The 19163-nt window shown below is 29.5% G+C and overlaps 3 protein-coding genes across 4 annotated transcripts; 1 reads left to right on the top strand and 2 right to left on the bottom strand.

Moving 5' to 3' along the window:
* Window positions 1–2: 2 nt before the first annotated feature.
* Window positions 3–4706, bottom strand: Hdac1 (histone deacetylase 1). Its single transcript, XM_078183259.1, has 9 exons — window positions 4495–4706; window positions 3402–3514; window positions 3174–3291; window positions 2697–3070; window positions 2475–2622; window positions 2110–2395; window positions 1796–2024; window positions 1581–1671; window positions 3–1496 (listed from the first exon to the last, which is right to left on the bottom strand). The coding sequence occupies exons 1-9, from the start codon at window positions 4541–4543 to the stop codon at window positions 1426–1428; spliced, it is 1479 nt and encodes a 492-aa protein (XP_078039385.1). The 5' UTR covers window positions 4544–4706; the 3' UTR covers window positions 3–1425.
* Window positions 4707–5484: 778 nt separating this feature from the next.
* Window positions 5485–16340, bottom strand: Mahj (LisH and WD40 domain-containing protein mahjong). Of its 2 annotated transcripts, none has more exons than XM_078182175.1 (19): window positions 16113–16340; window positions 14852–15129; window positions 14499–14757; window positions 13914–14092; window positions 13312–13766; window positions 12608–13079; window positions 12269–12514; window positions 11683–12054; window positions 11470–11592; window positions 11025–11324; window positions 10699–10896; window positions 10383–10636; window positions 10033–10278; window positions 9754–9940; window positions 9376–9669; window positions 9045–9246; window positions 8745–8954; window positions 7257–7496; window positions 5485–6801 (listed from the first exon to the last, which is right to left on the bottom strand). In XM_078182175.1, exons 2-19 carry the CDS (start codon window positions 15110–15112, stop codon window positions 6596–6598), a joined length of 4704 nt encoding a protein of 1567 aa, XP_078038301.1. In that variant the 5' UTR covers window positions 15113–15129; window positions 16113–16340; the 3' UTR covers window positions 5485–6595. The 2 variants fall into 2 exon arrangements, with proteins under 2 accessions (XP_078038301.1, XP_078038302.1); XM_078182176.1 differs by having other exon boundaries at window positions 16056–16340.
* A 460-nt stretch (window positions 16341–16800) lies between these two features.
* Window positions 16801–18934, top strand: Vha26 (V-type proton ATPase subunit Vha26). The gene is made up of 5 exons (XM_078182178.1): window positions 16801–16970; window positions 17553–17728; window positions 17832–17997; window positions 18071–18254; window positions 18345–18934. The coding sequence occupies exons 1-5, from the start codon at window positions 16938–16940 to the stop codon at window positions 18461–18463; spliced, it is 678 nt and encodes a 225-aa protein (XP_078038304.1). The 5' UTR covers window positions 16801–16937; the 3' UTR covers window positions 18464–18934.
* Window positions 18935–19163: the final 229 nt, after the last annotated feature.

Genomic DNA, 19163 nt, shown 5'->3' on the forward strand with positions numbered 1-19163 from the left:
TACACGCGGTAAATTTCTTTATTTTTTATTATAAATATTTAAAAACATTCGTGTTATTCATGTCTGGACATAAATATATATATATTTATATATGTATATCGTAATTGATCTATCTCAAACCGACTTAGTATACGCAATATTATATCGAATTTGTCTTTGTGTGGTGGTGGATAATTAATTACAAGTAATGGTAATAATTACAGCTAGATCTGAATCGACACACCTCCTTTCGATCAATTATCCATCATCGTGGAACTAAACAAGTTTAGTTTTATTCCGAAATATTTTTGAGGCTCAAAGATTTCAATTTTATATACACAAAGTTGTTAATGTATCTTTATTCTCGCGCAAATGTCTAAAGTAACGCGCTTGGAGGGTAACACTATTTCTTTTTTCCTTTTTTTGCAGACGAGAATACTTTTGCAATTTCAACGCACAAATATAAATCGACCACATCGCATACGTAATGTTGAATGCTTAAAATTATTTTTACTTAACTTACAATCAAAACTTTACATCTATAATTGAATCCAATATGTTCATTGACCGTTCTACTAATTCCTTTAAACTTTCTTATTTGCTGGTCATTCAATCAAATTTCTCATATAAAATAAAATACTTTACATATCAAAAAGAATATCGTAATGTTGTTATATATGTATATATGTATTATTGCATGTAGGACTTTGTTTAAATCTGATTTTTTATTATGTACAAGAATAGAAAGCAAAAATTTGTTAATCCATAATACTTGCCCGTTGTACAGTCATTTTTTCGATCATAAATTGGGCTTATTAAACAATTTTATAAAGATTTATTATATTTCTGCATGATTTATCGAAATATACAAATGATAAATTTAGATATCTAAAACTACTCTGACGATCTACGATTTCAATGAAAACGTCGAACTAATGTTGTAAAATATGATCTTTATAGTTATGAAAATTGTCTCTGTAATTAAGGCGCCTTCATCTAACTGATTAGGTGTATTCGGTATATCTAGATACGAAAATGGATTTAAACAAATCATAAAATTAAACAGACTATTCGGGGTACTCTTCGATTCGAAAAATATTTTAAGAATCAGTCATTCGATGAACTGTCAAGTTAAGAATACCGAAAAACGTCTGTAAATTTAATGATATATCAATTAAACTTGCAGAGCGCTTGGAGTCAATTACACGCTCATACGTGTACGCGATAACAACGTCGCTTGCCACGAATTCAACCGATACGTTTTACTATTGAAGTGTATGATTTGTAACCGGAATAGTGAAAAATTATAATGGAAATTTCGTATCATATAGTGAATTCGAGGCAACGTACATCGTTTTTTCATGACTTAAGTTACCTATACTTATCTATACTTGATTTAAATAAGAACTTTTTCCAATTTCTTAAATGTTGAATGGCAACCGTTTATCAGGGATTCGCACCACCATCCTTCTTTGTTTCTTCGTTTGTGATATTTGCTTTCTCATCCTTTTCGTTTTCTATAAGAACCATTATTAAAAGTTTTGTAATAAAACCATACAAGAATTACATCTTTATGAAGGGGAAGACGCATTGTTTAATACCTTTTGGTTCCGATTTTATATCTTCTTCTTTTTTGAGATCACCTTCTATACCTTCTTGACCTTTCTCTAGACGTGGTCGTTTTCTGGAACCCTAATTGAAAAAGTAATATGGTTTTAAAATGAATGTTTGTAAATTAAATTCACATAGTATCTGTCAAATAAAATAATACTTTAAAATAATAAAATATTCATTTTCGTAAAATAAAAAAGATTACCTTGAAGGATCTATTATCTCTTCGTCCTCCTTCGCCTTCTTCTTCGCTGTCGCTATATTCATTTTCATGTTGTATTCTTTTATCCAGATCTCGTTGTGGTAACCGTTCATCCGGATTCACTTTCTCTTCAGCCTCTGAATCTTCGATCACTGCACCATCTTCTGGGATAGGTTGAACTTGTACACCTGGGGCATGTGGCAACATCCGCAGATTTTCGAATAATCTAGTCCTGTAAACGTAATTAATACATATAATGAGAACTATTTTTTAAAGAACATTAATAACACATTCATCAATCTTTCAATATTACGTACTTAATTTTCTCGAGATATTCTGGAGTATTTTGATTTGCCATATTAGAGGGACTAATGTGCAACTTAAAATCAGGTCCAAAGTATTCAAAATAATCATTATATGGTAACTCATTTGCAATTTCAGAACCAAGAGCTACCGACGTTTCATACGTCCAACATCTAGAGACATTTCTTATTGTGTATCCACCACCACCGACCATTAAGAATGGTAAATTATATTTCTTTACAAATTCGACACATTTACCATGACCTCTCACTGTAAGATTAAAACATCCCAGCCTGTCTCCTAAAAATAATATGGAACAAAATGATTATAACGTGAGTCTTATAAAATTGTATACCAATACATATGTACTAAATTATACCTGTTAATGAATCAGCACCACATTGTAAAACAACCGCAGAGGGCTGGAAAGTTTCCATTACTTTTGAAATAATAGGTACAAATATTGACTCATAACTTTCATCATCCATACCATCTCTTAGTGGTATATTGACTGCATAATATTTTCCCTGTTTTAAAAAAGTTATTATAACACTGAAATAATATCCATATAAATGCATTTAAATTTCCACAAATTCTTTACCTTCCCTGCACCAATATCACGGAGATCACCAGTACCAGGAAAATATTCACCATATTTATGGAAAGAAACTGTCATCACTCTATCAGTGGTATAAAATGCTTCTTCTACACCATCCCCATGATGAACATCAATATCAATATATAAAACTCTTTGATGATATTTAAGTAGTTCTAAGATTCCCAGAACTATATCATTTACATAACAAAAACCAGATGCTTCACTTTTTTTAGCATGATGTAATCCACCACCCCAATTTATACAAATTTCAGAGGCTTGTTTGTTAAGTTTTACAGCAGCAGCTACAGATCCACCAGCTGACAATTGACAAAATTCATATAATCCGTCAAAAACAGGGCAATCCTCTCCTACATTAACTGTAGGAAAAAAAAATTAATTCTAGAATTTGTTTAGAAACATAACATAATATATAGTTGAATTATATTACTTTTCTAATAAATTTTAATTGTATAATCTTACATCTTTGCATCTGTTTGTTATACTCTGACATATTGTCAGGCCTTATAGACCTCAAAAACCTAATATATTCATCACTATGGAATTTCGTCATTTCATCTGCAGTAGCTTTATGAGGTCGCTACATAAAGAAAAAAATATAATTTACTTTAAATTACATTTATCTGTAATTGCATTTAATATTAGATATTTACAATGGTTCATAAGATTAAGTAAATAAAAGATTCTTACATAAATCTCCATTTTCCTATAAAGACCATAATTGAGAAGTAAGTTATGTGTCATCCTTATACGATGTGGTTTCATAGGATGTCCTTGCCCATAGTAATAGTTGCCAATATCACCTGAAATAAACATGATATTTTAACGTATCCTATTTTATTAAGAAAATGTATGAAAAAGTTTAATGCTATTTTAAATTCATTAAAAAATTTTAATCGCATAAATAGTAAAATGCGCCTCCATATCGCTTGGTAGATACGGTTAACCGGAGTATACTCAAGAATCTTTCGCGTAATTAATCAAAAAGAGTATTATTCACGTTTAAATAATTGAAGCCGTACTGTTATTAGAAAATTTGTGATAAATATACGACGACTTTATAAGTCAGTATACTTGTATTCATGCTGATAAAATATTTCAATTCAATTACCGACTAGTTTAGCATAACCTACAATTACTGTGATTCGTTCGAAATATTAATATCAGTCATTAAAGTAAAAATAATTGTGAGTAAAATAAATTTTAACAACAAAAACCATTTCATTAAACTACATGTAATTATATATAATATTATATGTAATTCATAGTTCGTTAATGTAACACGAGTGGTTATTAAATTTCGATACTATACATATAACTAATGTATTAGGATACGTAATAAGCAAAATTGAAATAAAATTGAGTTACAAATATTTCTATGAGTATTGTACAGAAAAATTTCAATTAAGAATGTATAGTAGCGGAACGTATAAAGACATAGATAGGCAGATAAAGCCGACGCTTTGCTGCTTCACGTACGGTAGCATGGAGCTACGCCTGTAAATCTTTCACGTTAACCATGCCAAAATCGTACTGCAAGGTAGAAATAGTGGCATAAATATCAATTATCATGAACAAAACTAAAGTATTTGATGCATTTTTAAGATTGTTAGGTTTAATTAGTGTAGATGTGCTTTAAATTTTATTAATGGATATAAAAGGTATCTATTGTAAACGACACAAGCGCGGATAGCACAAACACATTTTGACAATCTCTTCGTGCGTGTAAAATGTTTTCGCGGGATCGTGAATTACTAGAAAATTTTGTAATTTTTTCACTCACTATCATAGTAGTAGCAGACACGCTTCTTGCTGTGTGGTAATGTAGACATTTTAACCGATTTTTTTGTAGTAAATAGGAAAATAACTGATATGAATCAAACGCGAACCGCGGAGTGTCGCGGTACCCACCGACAGAACACAGCGTCACTAGGTCTCTCGTCTACCACAGAGTATTCTTAAGTCCTCTGTGATTCTACCGTGAATTGAGAATTGAGAACGGCCATCTCAAGGGAAATCAATATAGCCAACTTCATAGAACGAAAATTCTCTGTACATATAATTGAAGTAATACAGTAATGGGATCTATTTTCGCATGCTTTTCTTCCTCCCTAAGGTAGCGCGCACATCCCCTCCATTTTACTACGCATCCAATTTGCAGTAGATCCTATTTCAGCAGTGGATCATCAGCCAATCAAAGCAAAAAAATTTCTATATTGACCATCGCTTACAGATCAAGCTACGGCCTGGAGATCTGCAGGAGTAGTACCCATTACTGTATCAGATAAGCAATTTTATTATCTAGATAAGTAATTTTATGTAACAAATGCAATATAAAAAGCAACTATTAAGTTTCTCCTTTAATAAAATAATAATTCAAATTTTATAGTAAAATTCAACAATAATTATTTAACCAAATAAACATTTGTTTCGACTTTTGATGTATTGTATCACATTCTGTCTATATCAACGCAATTGCGAACAATGAGTTTGAAATGAAATGTTTTATAAAAAATAAATGATGTTTACAATTATAAAGTTTCAAATACCATATAAAATATTAATAAAACTTATTTTTTGTTAATACTTTAGTGAAAATATAATATTGAATGTATGTTTTTAGCTCAGTACTAAGTCAATTTTTACATATGAATAGTATGAAAAATATCGCTTACTACAATATTTTTAAGAAACTAAAAAATAAAAAAACTAAAATATCTCTGTTTTTAAGGTTGTGGGACAAAAATATTGATAACCCTACTGAAAATTCTTCATAAAGCGCGGTTCTATTTTATTAGAGCAAGTCTATACAAATTCACGATTTTTTATTATTGATAACAAACGACAGGATTAAATCAACTTTTTACAATCTTTCTTATTCGCTCATGCACACATGTTTTCGCGCACACACACACACACACACGAAGACTCACCTCGCGCGCGCATAAACATACGCTACTTTCCTGTTTCTTTTTCTCCTTCCCACACTTTCTCTCTCTCTCTATCTCTCTCATTTCTCTTTCCCTCACTCTCTCTCTCTCTCTCTCTCTCTCTCTCTCTCTCTCTCCCGTAAATATTACTTCATATACATAAGAATACGTTCAAAAAATTTCAAAAATGTACTGTTGTAATTCATTAAGATTTCAAATAATTGAACTTCGATTTCAATGATTTTCAACATGATCAATCCGATCGATATAAATTCTTACGAGTATCTTGAAGAGGAAGAAAATCTCTTATTAACAATCAACTTTTTAGTAGTGAATATATGATACTTGTTCATTGAATAACAAATACCTTAAATAATAATATATGTACATTTAAATCGACGAACGGGAAATCCGTTCAAAATTCAAAATTACATTAGTAACCAACCGCTTTTAAAATTTAACATTTTGCTGAGTAAGTTGATTGTAGATCCATTTTAGTGGCCAATCTTGATAGCTACTATTAATTGACGAATCTTTAAAAAAAAATCTAATATTGGCGAAATGAAAAATACAGTTTAGATGACAAACTTGACACGGAATTATACAATAAATTAATATATTTCAGTAAAAATTACTTTCACTGCAATTAAAATCTTACAATACAATAATGAATACAAACTAAAAATACAATTATTCAATTCTTTAATTATTAAATAAAATGATCAAATTTGTAGCACTTTTTAGTAGGTAATTAGTTGTATTATTTTTATCTTATTTTTGTTTTACATTTATATTTTCAATTCGCCAATTCGTAGTTGATAATAGTATTCATTATTTAATCATAAAACATATTTTAACTTCATGATTGACCCACAGTGAAATAAAATCTTTTTAATAATGGTTGGAACTGCTTAAAACAGAAATTCATAATCTTTAATCCTAATTCTAGGATTTTTATGAAAAAAGAATTTCGAAATCATCGACATCAACATCAGAAAGAGAAAACTCTGGAAAATCAGGTGATCGACTATAATCCGAAAGATCTTCCCCGGAATCATCGCCGTCAGCTGCATCGTCATCATCGTCGTCATTATTTTCACGATCATTACGCTCATTTTCATCACCATTTTCTTCCGTACCGGCATCTGAATTATCTGCGTCTATTTAAAAACAAATTTTATTTTACGTTTATAACTTAAAATTCAATTTATACACATAAAAAAGATGTTGTTACGAATTAACTTATTATATACCCTATATATATTTTTAAAAAGTATCGCGATATCAATCAATAGCTATTCTTAAACTTTAAAGTATAAGTTTTCTTATCTAGAAGATCAGTTTAAGGTATCGAAATTGTCCCCAAGATGTACAAGAAATGGAAGTTGTGTTTTAATTAATAGTTACCAGTGATATTCTCGTCACTTAAACCGAAATTCTATCTTATAAGCACTAAACGCCTTAAGTATATCAACATCATAAAAAAGTCAGTTGCAATTTCATTACAAGTTAACTTATTCGATACTTTATTAACCTTAGAATTGCTTAAATAGAATAGAAATATTTCGTAATGAAATAAAAAATTGTTAAAATGAATTTAATTAAGATAACAAACCATCAGCATTATTATCATCAGAGCCAGAATTTGAGCCATCATCTTCACTTGCATCAAGGTCATCTTCATCATCATCTTCATCAGCTTCATCCTCATCATCTCTCCTTCTACCGACATCGTATAGCCTAATGCAAGATTCTTGGACACTATGATATTCACCCTGATTTTCAACTATGGCTATTTGTGTGTCGAATTTATTACAAGCCAGCCCGTAAATTCCTCTTTTGACGTCACAAGTCGCTGTAATTAAAATTAAATGAAATACAATTATTATTTTTATACTAATTGGATTATGATTTCACGAACGGATATAATCAAATAAATCTTGTAAAAATGGTACGAAAGTTAAATTGTTTGATAAATTCGTCAACAAAAATTTTTGTTACGAGATATTAAACAACATTATTAGGACAGATGTACGACAAACAAAACAGAAATATTTTATTTGCTTACATATTTGTAAATTTAAAAGAAATGTTTGAATACAAGATGAAATTTAAAAGAATTTAAAAAATTAATAGTATTTTTGTACTGAAATTATTAAATAAACATATGTATATTTTAACAATATTAATGTCTTATTATGATTGTGGAAACTTATATTTGTTGATTTTTTATGCCTAAAGAAGTGTAGAATTCTTGTCATCATTATAGTTTACTCATTATATGATCAGAACACATATATGATTATTGTATGTAGTTCTAAATATTTTTACATAATGTAAAATTTCAAACTTTTGGAATGTTGAAAAAGATGTTATGAATAAATTAGATATATTAAATTTAGTATACAAAATGCTTTGTGTAACTATCTTTGCATTTAAGATTTGTAAGTAGTGTTATTTTGTTCTTTTTTACAGTAGCTAGAAGAATAGTAGAGTTTGCAAATGTTAATGAGTTTACAATTTCGTAAAAATTATTTTTACGAAAATACAAGCAGATTCCACGTTGTATTGATGACACATTATTACATATTCATATTTATCACATGTTTGATATATTGCAAATATTATAAAGTCTATAGAAATTCATTTATAAATTGATGCTGTAGCGATAAATCTAGTAATAAATAATAATAGCGATGAAGATGAAACATAAACATATTTGATAACGATTATGTTACATTATATTGAATATTGTTTATGTTCCTAATATAAAATTTGCTCTGTATACATATGCAATTAGATAAGAATTCAAAAATATTTACAAAAGAATTCTTACTAGATGTAGAATGACCACTTGATAAATATAAATCTCTAAAAGATTTGAAAAAAAGTTCAGAATATTAAAGTAGTTAATTTTGTTAAATATATCCTTCATTCTAAAAATCTAGGAAATTATATGGGAATAATCAAACATAAAAATATACTTTCAAACATAACAATAATACTAAAAATAATGTTTCTAAAGGTTTCCAATTTTTAAAAATTAGTTTTTGGATTGCTTTTTACGACGTTTATTTGATTATATCATATAAATAATACTTACCAACATTACTGTAATCCAGAGCATCCAGTGTTTTAAATGAAGTAGTAACATAATGTGATTCGTCTCTATTTTCTTGATCCAAAGGTACCGCATATATAATATTATTAACTGGTGAAAATATTACTTCCATTTGATCAAGGGTTGGCACTGTTTTCAATAAATGGAAAGTTCTTAAATCCCAAACTTCTGTATTTGATACCACCTCTGTACCTGTTTAATTGAAATTAATTTTAGTACTATGTAACTGGAAAATATTTGTGTTATTAATCAATGAATAAGTTGTAAATTATATGTAACTACCATTAGGATTGAAAACTCCGTTAAGTGTTTGATTTAATTTATCAAATTTGTGAATTTCTTTTCCCGAATTTACGTCCCACAGAATTCCATCACTTAAAACTAGTTCATCATTCATGCTGAACGTGGCTCGATTTTTGGTGTATTGGTTAGAAATTGCAGGTGTAAGAGTAGTTAGTAGTTTCCCAGTTGCTATATCATAAATCTGAAAATAAGGATTACAATAATTTATATTTCAATTTTTTTATATTTTATGTAGCATTATAGGAAAAGACATAATTGTAAAAAAAATTCATGTTTCAATTTCATTATTATTTCATACAAAAGAACATACTGTAGCACTTTCAGCTTGAGTTCCAATAATTCTATCTTGGAGTTTTCCAAATTCAAGATAACCTTCATTTTCTAAAGACAATTTTAATTCAAAGAAAGTTCCTAAACTCCAAAGTGCGGACATGGGGCTCCTCCATGCAGTAGAACATAATAATAAATTTCCGCGCTGATTGCATTCCATATGGTAAACATAAGACTCCTGACATGGATACGTTGCTTCCTCTAAACCTGTATGTGCATTGACCATTTTAACATCCCCCGCATAAGTACCTAACATTAGATAATCCTGACAAGGCTGTAAAAATATTGCAGAATTATGTGATATACATGCTCATAATTATTAACCTTATATATTATAAATTAATTGTTTTTAGAATACCAAGAAAATGCAACAGGTAAAACTTCCAAGATCCGTAGGCCTGAAAGTTTTTACAGGGCAAAACCGGCTATAAATATGCCTTCTATCCAATCTTCTACCATCTATACCTAATGCTCTTCTCGATAGTCTTACAGTTACATTTGTTGGTGTTGAGTTCCTTGTACAAGGATCTGGACACTTATGTGGTCTGCAACAACATTTTTTTGTTATCAAAACACATATGAATAAAATATAATTTAAAATGGAAATATCATATAATTAAACATTTAAAACCCTTACTCAAAAAGATTAAATTGTGGACAAGTAACCATAGGATTTTTACACAATGCATGTTGATTAGTTAAATATTCTGTAATAATGGAATCCAATGTTATAGTAGATGGATTAGAGGTAGCAACTCCAGCAGCTGTGACGCCTCCAGGATCTCTTGAAATTTGTTTTTGTAATGATCTGCATGTAGTCGACTGAATAGTAGATTGACAGTTCATAGAATTAACTAGAGGCTGTTTATCAACTTGATTTTTTCTGAAATCATTTATTCATATTTCTTAAAATCGTGTTTGCTATTAACTAATTAATTAATTAATTAGTAATTAATTTATTAAAAATGATGTAAGATTCGAACTCACTTTGTTGTAATTTGTAACTTAATTGGCTGATTTGTGCTAGGTGGAACAGCATTTTGATTGGGACAGTCAGAAAGTTTCAAGCGCAGGTTATTTGCAGATGTCAGAGGCGATGAGCTTGAACTAGTAGCTGAATGGGATATAAATCTCGATGACGAAGTAGGGGTAGTGTTAGTTCGAGAAGTCACTTCTCTTTGATTAGATCTACTTGTATTGTATAAATTAACAGGCGCTCCTGGTGAAAATCCATTCCTAGGCTGAAAAATGACATTATGTTATATATTAAAAAGATTTAACTAATTTTGTTATCATATCTTACTCCGGTGGTTGCTGGATTACGATGCGTAAGCGGATGATATGTTATTATAGGTTTCATTGTTGTTGAAGAATCTAGGGTAGCTTCTTTTTGAAGAGTTGTTGCTGTTTCTGTTAAGCCTTTTGATATTAAATGTTGATATATTAATTGATTCAACTGTTGTTCGTTGTATTGTATTCTTGTTTGTGCTACCACGTTTGCCTGGAAAACACGAACGTCATATCATTCATAAACAAAAATTTATTAACAAAACAATGTTATTTAGTGTATTCAGTTATAGATTATCAGTAAAATTTACAACATGTTAAATTATAATTAAAATAACTTACTCTGTGTAGACTAGCTAAAGAAATTTCATATTCTGCCCCAGTAGGTTTTGCTTTTCCAGACACCCTTTCCATTAGCTCTAAAGCATATTTTTGAAACATAACATGTTCCTGTCTTTTTTCTTGAAGTATAGGATCTTTCATTAAGGCCTGAATTTGCCCATCAGTAAACATTGGAAGCTTACTAATGATTTGTCTGACTTTTTCACTACGTGCCAATCCTGCCAGAGCGCGACATGCTAATGCTCTTATGCTGTCTGCATCTGTGATTGGAGTTTTCACCATCATTAATTGTAACAACACCTATAAAATAGGTAAGGATAAATATGATACCATATAATATTACGAAATAAGGGTGTATCATATCAAACATCTGACTATTACAAAATCATTATTATTAATTTATAATAAGTATTAAATTAATAAATACAATATTATATTACTATACCATTATTCCATTATTGGATCTGACACTCTCCCAAATTTTTTGAATTAATTCTTCACTGTTATTAATATTTGCTTTCTTTTTAGCAGAACCTGTTACTGAATATCTAGCAACGTTACCACCAATCTAAGATAAAAAGAATTAAAAAGTAAATTATTAATGCATTAAGAAATAAAATTGGTTAAATCTAATTTTAAATTGAATTTAATTATTTACCCTGTTTATTGGAGCACAAACACAATTGATTACAGCTCTTAATGCAGCTCTTTGCACATCAGCATCAGCAATAATTTCACACTCTGCAGCAGCCAGAAGTAAATTGATTGCCATCGTCATCGACATATCTGGCATATCCACTCTTTCACAAAGTAGAAGCATTACTTTTGGCACGACAGAACAAATGGCTATTACATCAAGACAGGAACGAACTGTTTCTGCACTGGAAGTTGTGTGAACACGGCCGCTATAATTCCATTCTCTAGCAAAAGCAATAATTTGGAGTAGAAGTGTTATGCCTCCTAGACGATGTAGTTCTTCTACGGGAGGCCATACTGCTCTTACAGACATTAATTCTTGAAGAATTTCCAGCTATAATAATAATGAAATAATTTTAAATTCATGTAGATAGTTAAATTTAATTTGCTGTAAACATTTTTTAAAAGTTGTGTCAGTTTCAAATGTCGTAAAAAATGTCACTTTTAACACATTATAAATTTAATTATTTATAATTTCATTATTTTAATTTTTTTATTATTATATTAATTCCAGAAATGAAAGCCGAGGAGGGTTAAAAATGTATTACCTTTGCTTGTACTTCTTCACTACTTAATTTACAAGCTTTATAAGGAGGTAAAGATGGTTGCAATGTATCACGTTCGGCTCTAACATTTTCAGCTCTCTGTAGTTGCTCTGCTTTTAGATGTAAGTGGGCTTCCATATACCGTTTCAAAGCTACTGCAACGTGTCGAACTATTTGTCTATAAGCGCACTCTTCATCATCATTTAATGTTGGTTCTTCTTCTAAATTTAAAATTGGTAATGTGGATATCTTAAAAAAAATTGATTAATTACTAATTAATTCATTTGATACACTTATCATCATCTTGTATAAATTGAAGTTACGATATAGACAAATATTTACCACATTAAAAAGTTTTCTTAATCCATCCTGTGCATCAAATTCCTGTAATATTACTTTAAATGGAAAGGAGAAACCAAAAAACATTGTTGCGTGACATCTGCCAGAATCATGACTCCGTTCTAAGAGCCATAATGCATAAGTAACAAGATCTGATATAACATGTTTTGGCAACAGACACACCCTTTCCATTGCATCTTCACAGTATGCTAAGTAGTATAAACATATAGAAACACCAGTTGCTGCAACACTAGGTCTTGGAACATCTAATAGTTTTTGTAAACCTCCAACATTGAGGAACTCAATAGAGAATTTCTTATGGCAGAGAAGAGAAGCTAAATATTTCAGAGCTTCAAAGGCTAGACGACTATCCTTGGTTTCTCTAACATTAATATATTTAAGAATTAGTTCCAAAGCATTTTGTTCAAATACATGACCTAAGAATTCTTGATATTCACCCATTGGTGTGAGATACCTGTTATAGAATTAAAAAAAAACTCTTTAATAAATATCATTGTTGCTAATACTAAAGGGTCAGTAGTAAAAATTAAATTAAATACTATTAGTATGATCATTTAAGTTATTCGTTATATTGTCACTTTAGAGCAGTGTCATGAAACGTTCATTAATGTTTAATTTACATTTATCAACATTATCTTTAAGATGCTAAGTATCACAAACGAATATAACAATAAGAATGGTTTTACCTCAATATTAACATTTGCCTTGTAGATATTGTTGGAGGATGTATTTGCATATTTCCAATAACATATGACTCCATTTCTGCCCATGAGGAATTAGAATTTCCTTCCAATAAAGTAGATGGGGAACTAGAACTCTGTGACAAAGGTGCCGAGTTCTTTGACAGATTACAACGTGCTGAAGAAGCACTCATTGGTCTGCTATGAGTGCTTTGTGCCTTAGATGGTGTCATTTGATTATTAGAATTGAAGCTCTTTGGCACTGATAAAGGTGGAGACATTATTTCTAAATGCATGACATCGTTCTTTAAGGGTGTTTCACACTCTGTATCATTTTTTTTCTTTTTAGGTAATGGAGCAGAGTCATCTGGAGACTGAAGATAATCATCTTCTTTCTCAGAAAAACAATCACTATGATTGGGGCTTTTAAGAACTCCATTTTCTTTTCGTTTTTCTCGGACCTTGAAACGAGACAAATTGATACAAGAGTAATATTTAAATACAACTTAATTAAAAGTTATAGATAATAATAAGCTTTCAAAATTAATCGATAATAAGTAACATTGGTCTGACAATAGTCTCACTGTAATAAGTAACATTGCTCTTACTTTTCTTTTTCCAGATACACCTTTATTTTCTCCATTTCCTAAACTATTCCTATCTTCACCAAAATGTGCAAATGGTCTATTATTAGCTGCGAGTTGTCTATCTTCCTGTGCCTTCTCCTGTAATTTATGAAGCCTTTGTAACATTAAAGGCACCATTTTTCCATTCTGTTCTCTAAATCCTATAACAACATTATTATATAATTTATGTTCTTTTAAGACATTTCAGGTATTGTAGTTTCTATGAACTTTAAAACATTCTCTTTTAACCCTTTCATTATAGCAGTTCGTTTTGCTGGAGGACTGCCACTAAACGCAACACCATACTAGAAGTATACACATTATATGTCGGATATCAAAATTAAAAAAGCCCATATCGATAGCCAAAATGCGTTACATATGTTTAAAATATACTTTTAATATGATTAATCAGATGTGAATCAATGGAATCGAAAGATATTTTACGAATAAAATAAAATTTATTATCTATAGTCGACACCTGCACACACAGGTAGTCACATGGATGCCAACTATAGGGAGCTTTTGTAACGAAAGGGATAAGACATCTATAAGAAATATAAAACATACCTGTAGCAATCTCTTGTACTTCCATAGCTGCAGCTACAAGACCAGTTGCATAACTTTGCAAAGGTTCTATACTTTTTTCTGCCCATGAAAAGAGGCGATGAATAAGTCCTTCCATATCAGGTTGAAAAACTGCAGAAGTTTCTAATCCAGGGAGAATATCGAGCATAAGGCGACAGGCTGCAATATTCAGTTTTCTAACATCACGACCTGTGACACCTGCACGAGACCAGTAAGTATCTCGCAAATAATCGTTTATAAGCTGTAACAACACAAAATGTCAAACAATAATTTTATATACCAGAACTGTACAGGGTAAATTACAATAACAATTTTGACTACTTATATTAACTTACCTTGGTCATAAAGTTATCTTTTCTAAATAAAACTTTCAATATATGCCCAAAATTACACTCTGGATCTGTACGTGATGGATGTCTTTCATCAAATGGATCTGGATCCATTTTCAAATAATTTTCTGTTTCCAATTCTATAATTTCTGCCAGTCTTTGAAGTGTTGGTATAGGATCATATGTAGGTGTCAAATGTTTTTCTTCCCATTGTCGAAGGATTTGAACTACATCAGTTTCTTCTGCTAAAGATTCTGCACTTGACATCTTTTTTTCCTATTCTCCTACAAATATAAAATTATAACTCAATACTTAATATATTTATTATAATCATTCATTGTTGGAATCCAAATAGTGGGTTAATAGTTAGTTATTTTTCCACATTAATTATTCATAATTATAAGACTATTAGACTACTTAAAATTTATATAATTATTTTAATAAATTTTTAATAGATTAATAATATTATTAGATCACATATATCTCTTTTTCACGTCTAATAATGTAATTTAAATGTCGCCCAATTTTTTAATTAAATGAATAGAATACTATACTCAAAATAAAAAAACTAGAATTATTGTTAACTCGTTAAATTATTTATGATAATTTTGAGTCCTTTTTGTTCTGATAAAGACGATTGTTTAAGTATAACACAATATTAAATTTCAATCAAATTTGTAATAAAAGATAATGTTCTTGAATTTATCCATATTTTCATCATTTTAACAAAAATAATCTCTCTGTTGATTCAATCACATATTAATCGTCTCTAAAACAAAGCATAATCGTATTGAATCGACAAGAACGAATAGGATCAAAGTAATTGTACATTGCACAATAGAATTAAATCAGCAAGTCTTCGCATAGTGTCTCGATAAAAAGTGATAGCACTTAGTTATTAAAGGATGAATCAGTTATTGAAATAATGGAATTTAATACTTATTAATGATTCCATCATTATTAAATAATTGCTTATTAATTCTAATATCAACTGATAACTTAACCTTAAAACTTAATGTACAATAAACAAATTTTAATTTTTCGGAAAAAACATACAAAGGATGCACAAGATATGAACTGTTAAAAACAGTTAAAATAATTATGAGCAGAACGTGAATATTGTATTGCTAAAAAGAAGTCTGTACATTTAGAGAATAAGGTTACGAAAACTAGCGCGTGTTTTTCTAGGTTAGAATGAAAGAAATGTTACCTCTCCGAAATTTATGTGACACTTAACTGATTTGACAGTTACTTAAATCTGAGTTACCTGTTCAAACAAGTGAAATTGAGTTATTTTACGAAAGTACACGTAACTCCAATCAAGAACAGTGTTTTCTTATAAAAGTATGAAATGCAAAACCACCGACACGCACGCTGAAGACGAGCTAGTTAATTCAACTTTTGAAATGCAATGAAATGTCACAATAGAATGGGAGTTTTTTATTGTGCACGTTGGTTCCACATACTAGTGCTTTTTGAATACATATTTCTCACGAGACTACAAAGAACGCGTTGACCATTTCATGATACATATATGTATAATATTGTATGTATGTACAGTGAATGCAATACTTTTGTACATATGTACAAGATATTATGTAAAACATTTTTATAAAAAGTATGAAATATACAATTTTTATATTCTCTCAATCAATTATTATTTTTATAGTAACATTAAAATAATCAGTTTTGACATTTTTTGTGTCCTCTCAATTATAATTAGAATAAACTTGCCAAAATTTAAAAAAATATATATTTACGTTCACAATATTCTTCAGATTTATAGAATATATACATATATGGAAATGTAAAAGTATGCTTCATAATTATTGTATAAATTATTTTATTTAATTTTACAAAATGATCATAGAAAGCAGATGCTATTGTACTTTTAGAACACACCTTCCTCCTTCTTCAAGTACAGTACTGAACCAGTTTAGGAACACATTGTTCGTGTCATATGATCGTCATTAAGTGAAGACACCTTCGTCAGTAGGCGTTAACTCGTTGAAAACTCCAATTCGAGACAGACATCGAAAGTAATTCAGAAAATCTTGATTATAAACGAAATAAGAAGTTCTAAAACTTCAAAATGGCACTAAGCGATGCAGATGTACAGAAACAGGTACGAAACTATTTAAATTCAGTTATTCACACAATCCCGATGAGCATTGATCTTAAGCTATTTTTGAATTTTATTCTATATATTGTTGCTTCACTAAAATACTTGTTTTTAAACAGCTCCTCTTGTCAGAATTAATTTTCTTGTACCCATCTATTTTTTTCTAACATGGAAAATTTTCGACAACTTTACTTCTCTTTTAATATAGATTTTCTAGTCCTATCCGTCTCATTGTAACTGACTATAATACATATCTTACGTTGCATTAGTTCTTTCGTTTTAAATGAATTACGATTTATTGTTTTTTTTCTCCAAAATTAAATTTTTCTCCATTGTTTTTCCATAGATAGCAATTTTTGTCCTTGTGACCTTAAATACTCTTGAATACATTGTAACTTGCAAGAAACTATATTGATGTTTTTATAATATATATTCAATAAAATTATTTAAAATTATATTATGATTTTATTAAACAAACTTTTAGAATTAAGCCAATTTTAAATATCTTTGAAAGTTTCTTTATAATCAATTTTATTTCAATATCTGAAGATAATTAAAATGTTTCTTGCAATCTTGTATTTTTAGATTAATCATATGATGGCCTTTATTGAACAAGAAGCTAATGAAAAGGCAGAAGAAATTGATGCTAAAGCTGAGGAAGAATTTAATATTGAAAAAGGTCGCTTGGTTCAGCAACAAAGATTAAAAATCATGGAATACTACGAGAAAAAGGAGAAACAAGTTGAACTACAAAAAAAAATGTATGTTTAACATAAAGAATAATTTTGACATTTTACGATACATATATTTAATACATAGTTATATAAAATATTCTGTAATTTTTCTATGAAATTTGTTGTGCAGTCAGTCATCAAACATGCTGAATCAGGCACGTTTGAAAGTTTTGAAAGTAAGGGAAGATCATGTTCGTAATGTACTAGATGAAGCTAGGAAGAGATTAGGAGAAGTAACTAAAGATGCACGATACAAGGACATTTTAAAATTATTGATTGTGCAAGGCTTATTTCAGGTATGCTTATATATATTTTTAATCAGTTAATGTTGTCAGATATTAAGAAATATTCATACATACTTATGTTCAGCTGACAGAAAGCCATGTTACTATTCGCGTACGTCAAGTGGATCTGCCTTTGGTTGAATCACTTATTGACAGTGTTCAAGATGCTTATAAACAAGCAACAATGAAAGATGTAACAGTTAAAATTGATCAAGATAATTTTATCTCAGCCGACAGTTGTGGTGGTGTTGATCTATTTGCAGCAAGAGGTATTTTCTTATCAAATTTACTTCATATTCCTTCCTGAACTTATACCATATTTCACTTTAAAAGTATATCAAAAATGAAACCTTTTACAGGACGCATAAAAGTCAGCAACACTTTGGAAACACGATTAGAATTAATCGCAGCACAATTAATACCAGAAATACGTGGTTCTCTGTTTGGAAACAATCCCAATCGCAAGTTCACTGATTAAAAAAATGCCTTTCTCATTTTCTCTTTTCTCTTCTTTTCATACTTTTTTCCTTCCTAACAAAGACATTCCCTTCTTTAGAAAGCTAAAATGACTGCAGAATTCGTTATGTAGAAAATGTAGAATCTGTTGTTGATATTGTTGGAAAAAAGAAAGGAAGTGAAATTGTGAAATATACAAAAATATGCGTGTGCGAGCGCGTGCATGCACATATATATATATAAATATATATATACATATAAATATAATATACATATATCTATAAAGTATTTTAATGTGTATGAACTTTTAAATTTTTTAAGATTTTCCTTTAGAAAAATTTCCTTTACTTCAATTAAATTTATTTTTATAATTTAGAAATGTAGCCATTGTTAACTGTTGTGGTGAGTATAATTGTTCTTAGACAAATTTAAATCTTGTAAAAATATATATATATATATAATAAATCGTTATTTTACGTTTTCTTTCTTCAGACTAATCTCTTTCATTTTGTAATAGATTTAATATATCTTTCTTCCTATAAAATAGTAGATGATACTAAGGGTAGGCGGGTAACCACCATTTAGAAGTTAGGTGAGGTCTCAAAAGTTTCTGATGCTTGAGCACCCTGCATCGAAGTCTGGCCAGGTAGTGTTAATAGATTTTAGGGTTTTTAACTCAACTTACGCAGTACCTGATTTATTTTTGATGTCGGGTACCCAAG

Source organism: Augochlora pura, chromosome 6 (assembly GCF_028453695.1).
Source record: "Augochlora pura isolate Apur16 chromosome 6, APUR_v2.2.1, whole genome shotgun sequence".
Classification (NCBI taxonomy): Eukaryota; Metazoa; Arthropoda; class Insecta; order Hymenoptera; family Halictidae; genus Augochlora; species Augochlora pura.

Coding starts and splice junctions, on each gene's coding strand:
- Hdac1 (XM_078183259.1), bottom strand. CDS start 4,543: ATGTCTACATTACCACACAGCAAGAAGCGTGTCTGCTACTACTATGAT. Junction 3,515..4,494: donor TGTCTGCTACTACTATGATA/GTGAGTGAAAAA, acceptor TGTTTATTTCAG/GTGATATTGGCAACTATTAC. Junction 3,292..3,401: donor ATAGGAAAATGGAGATTTAT/GTAAGAATCTTT, acceptor TTCTTTATGTAG/CGACCTCATAAAGCTACTGC.
- Mahj (XM_078182175.1), bottom strand. CDS start 15,112: ATGTCAAGTGCAGAATCTTTAGCAGAAGAAACTGATGTAGTTCAAATC. Junction 13,767..13,913: donor GTGTATCTGGAAAAAGAAAA/GTAAGAGCAATG, acceptor TCTCGTTTCAAG/GTCCGAGAAAAACGAAAAGA. Junction 9,941..10,032: donor CCACAATTTAATCTTTTTGA/GTAAGGGTTTTA, acceptor ATGTTGTTGCAG/ACCACATAAGTGTCCAGATC.
- Vha26 (XM_078182178.1), top strand. CDS start 16,938: ATGGCACTAAGCGATGCAGATGTACAGAAACAG. Junction 17,729..17,831: donor GTTGAACTACAAAAAAAAAT/GTATGTTTAACA, acceptor TTTGTTGTGCAG/TCAGTCATCAAACATGCTGA. Junction 18,255..18,344: donor TGATCTATTTGCAGCAAGAG/GTATTTTCTTAT, acceptor AACCTTTTACAG/GACGCATAAAAGTCAGCAAC.